The 3,908-nt window shown below is 40.8% G+C and overlaps 1 protein-coding gene across 1 annotated transcript in view; it reads left to right on the forward strand.

The window, feature by feature from the left end:
* PPID (peptidylprolyl isomerase D) overlaps nucleotides 1-1,359 on the forward strand; it is a 21,199-nt gene extending 19,840 nt beyond the window's left edge. The window contains exon 10 of the mRNA XM_073644721.1: nucleotides 528-1,359. Within this exon, the coding sequence (XP_073500822.1) occupies nucleotides 528-616 (89 nt within the window). The 3' untranslated portion in view covers nucleotides 617-1,359. The remainder of the gene's footprint in view (nucleotides 1-527) is intronic.
* Nucleotides 1,360-3,908: the final 2,549 nt, after the last annotated feature.

Genomic DNA, 3,908 nt, shown 5'->3' on the forward strand with positions numbered 1-3,908 from the left:
CAGTTACTACTGGTAAGATTTTATCTCTGTACTTTTATAATTGTAGTCACTGAAGACAGATTTTACTGGTGAATTGAGAAGTTTGAAAATGAAAGATCAGTCCAGGGGGAGACCGAAGCAGATTTTTCTGATATGATATATTACAAACTTTCTTATTTTCACATGTACTGTTGCTTTATGTAATAAAAATTAAAATGGCAGTGTAGGGTTTTTCAGTGACACAACAGCTGAGCTCTGTGGGGAGGAGGAGTAGAGGATGTGGTACTCCAACACATTACGACCCATCTTGTGGCTAGGTAATGTAATTTTTGGCATGTGCCTTCAATAACTTGATGTTCCCATTTGTTACACTGGGAACTTGATCCTGTATGTAGGGACTTGTGTTTCTGCTTACTGGCACAAGCCTGTAGGGGCAGCCCACCCCCCACTACTCAGCAGGTGGTCACAGCGTTCAGCTAGATGTGCGGTCTATGCCAGTCACCAGTGTATGGCCTGTGCTCACGTCTTTTCTTCCATTCTGTACCCAGCTATCAGCAGTGAGATCCTTCGGGTCAAGCAGAGGATTAAAGAACAGAAGGAGAAGGAGAAAGCAGTGTATGCAAAGATGTTTGCCTAAATGTTTACAGTGAAGTGGGCATGCAGTGTACCGTCAAGGGCATCCGGCCGCAAAGTAAAACTGCTGTCTGATAATAAACCAAAAAAAGAAAAAAAAATGTAGTTTTTGAACCCAGGTGTCGGCATTTCACCTAAGTATTTTTGAATGTTTACAGGTTTTTTATTTTAGTCTCCTGTTACACTGCATGAACTATGCAACTAGTGGGATGTGCAGTGGATATTTTTCCTTTTTGGTTGTGGGTAGACTTCTACTGGGCTCCAGCAGTAAAAGCTGCGTTTTCTTGTATTTCTTTGTGTAAGGCGGCCCATACACACTGGCTTTCGGCTGATGGTTGATATCTTTCAATCATCTCATACAAATATTCTCAGGAGGTGGGGGGGGGAGGTTTGTAATCTGCTGCCAAACTGACAGCTTCTTATATCCCTGAGAACAAGAAGACCAGGGATTTGAAATCCTTCTGCCTCCAGAGTATTGGGAGGCCCCCTAGTCCGATACAATGGTCAGCTGATTTATGTGTATGGTTAGATAACACACAACTGTGTCTTTCTAGGGAAATCGTCTTGATCTCTAGCCGATGCACTCAGCTGGCCAATGTCAGGACGCTGCATTGCAGTCATGTTGGGCCTTTGTCACTTATCTACCAGTCAGACAAGACTTGTTTTCTTTGTATTGCAAGAGAAGCAGCAATCCCATGTAATAAAGGCTTATTGTTATGTCTTTCATAAACTTGCGCATAGAATAAATTGGTTTAATGTCTTTTATAATAAGTGTTTTCCCATCAGTCAGTGGTAGGTCACAGGACTGTGGAGTCGGTAAGCGAAACCTCCGACTCCCTCAGACACGGCTCATGTTTAAGTGATAAATTTACTGTAGCACAGATTCATCTCAGCTAAAAGACTAGACCCTTAGATCAGGAATAGGACAGACATTTATAGGACATTTCACACCTTTCCCAGATTCTTATGAAAAAATATTACCCACAAACTGCATTGAACTACTGTACCCAACTTATATATTTTAAGAGTTGGTCCATTTTATTCCGATTCCACCAAAATGGACACAGACTCCACAGCCCTGGTCGGTCATAACACTTTACAGGGAATCTGTCAGAAGGATCAACTCCCTGAGCCATCTGTACAGGTAGAGATCTTAAAGCTATATTATATATATATATATATATATATATATATATATATATATATATATATATATATATATATATATATATATATATATATATATATATATATATATATGTGTCTTTCTTTGGAAGATGTCAACAGATAGCAAGGTTTTTGTATATTCAACTTCAAATAATCTGCATGCCCGTATAGATAGCTTAGTAGGGGTAATCCTTTTGCCTGATTCCCTTTTGGTTTTGTGCATTTGCATCCTAAATATAAAATTTAGTAACTTTCTAAATCGTTTTCATTAAAATCTTACAATGTTGCTACGGGCTATCTAACGTCTTCACATGGCAGCTGGCCTACTGCTTCTGGCCGATTCAATAACCTACAGCTTTTGGTTGCTGTCTGCTTACAGGGGATGTTTCACTAGTCTAAGCATGGTAAGCTGGCCACCAGGGCTGTGGAGTCTGTTAGCAAAACCAACTCCACAGCACTGGTCACTACTGAGCGTGTACATAAACTGCAGCACAGATTCATCTCAACTAAAAGCCGAGACCCTTAGATCAGGAATAGAACAGACATTTTTAGGACATTTCATAACTTTACCAAATTCTTATGAAACAATTTACAGCCTGGTAACGCCCAGTTGGTCTTTTCAGCTAAACTTTATAAGCTAATATCTCTGAAAAAAAGCAATTCCAAAATATAATCTTTTACTCAACTCTGCAGCCACTGTTCCAGGGTGTGGCCAGTTTCACATGCTCAAACTGGGGAAAGGTCCTAAGATGTGTATTCTTTAGTGATGCACGCAAGGGCTTGTTACTCAAGTTTGCCTAGGGTGCTTGGGTATCGCAGGTTCTCAGGAGACTTGTTTGAGTCCCTATGGCTGCATGTTTCACAGCTGTTAGACAAACACGGGCAATCTCTGCCTGTTTTGTGGCGTTTAACAGCCATACGGACTGGAACATGTCACCCGAGAACCTGTGGTACACGGTGCATACCTGAGAAAACTCGAGTAAAGAGCAGTTGCACTCATCACTATTCTTCTCTAAAACACCCTTTCCCTAATATTAGAGAGAAGCAGGGAGATTGAGGTGTTTGTATAAGCCAGATTTGTGTGTGGTGTGGAAGAAAACATCCAATCTTCAGGGAGGGTAGATAATAGAAGCTAGATTTGTGTAGAGCTAGCAGAGTACTCCTCTGACCCAGGCTCTGGGGGAGCAGGGAAATTGCAAGGATGGAGGAGCCGAAAGCAGTGCAATAATTGGGCTATGTTGATATATAAAAGTGAATGCAGGCAGGTGAGATTACACAACTCAACATCCACCCCTTGTTATTGGGAACAATGTAGCTATATAAAGAGGAGGGGAAAATAAAAACTCCAAAACTTGGAGCAACTGCATGGTAAGAGCTCTGAACATGAAAGATGAAGATTGCAGCCTGAAATTTTCCACTTTTCAAGGTGACGTATGTATAACAAAAAAAAAGTTCAAGTCCAAGGGAGGCTTGCTCTACTCTCTACACGCACATGATGATGTATGCAGCCGGGTTCATCACCTCTGAGTTTAGAAAATGCATTTTGATAATCGTTTTAAGGCTTGTAACAAAACTACTGTACAGGAATCCCTCAGCTGCTCTTCTTTTCCAAAAATATACACAAAATCTGGTCTGTGTTGTCACCATCATCCATTGCCCCATCACCTGAAGACACCCCATCTGCGGTGAAACACGTTGAGTGGACGTGTGTGCTAAATGTATGTCCTTGTTCTGTTAAGATAGTGATGACAATCAGGCAGCGGTCCTTTCAAGTCAAAAAGTTTGTCAAAACCAGATTAGGGACATTAGATATGTTAGAACAATTTCTTATCAACCCATTCATTTTAGTAATAATATAGGTTACGTTTTATGGGTTGTTATTGAGGAATTACATTTGGGGTTCTTCTCTCTTTATCACTATATGTAAATGTATCCCTCCCAAGTCACTATTTACCCCTATTGTGTTTCTTGATTTGATTAAGCCTATGGTGTGTCCATAGGCTTTCATGCAAGCATGGAGCGATCCGGTTAGAGGCAAATGTGGTGACATCACTAAGAAGAGGAGAAGAACTGCATTGGACCACGTAGAGCGCAGCGGCAGGTCACTATATTAATACACTCACACTACA

Source organism: Phyllobates terribilis, unplaced genomic scaffold, assembly GCF_046119375.1.
Source record: "Phyllobates terribilis strain yellow unplaced genomic scaffold, ASM4611937v1 Scaffold_1__5_contigs__length_1240528914, whole genome shotgun sequence".
NCBI classification, from domain to species: Eukaryota; Metazoa; Chordata; class Amphibia; order Anura; family Dendrobatidae; genus Phyllobates; species Phyllobates terribilis.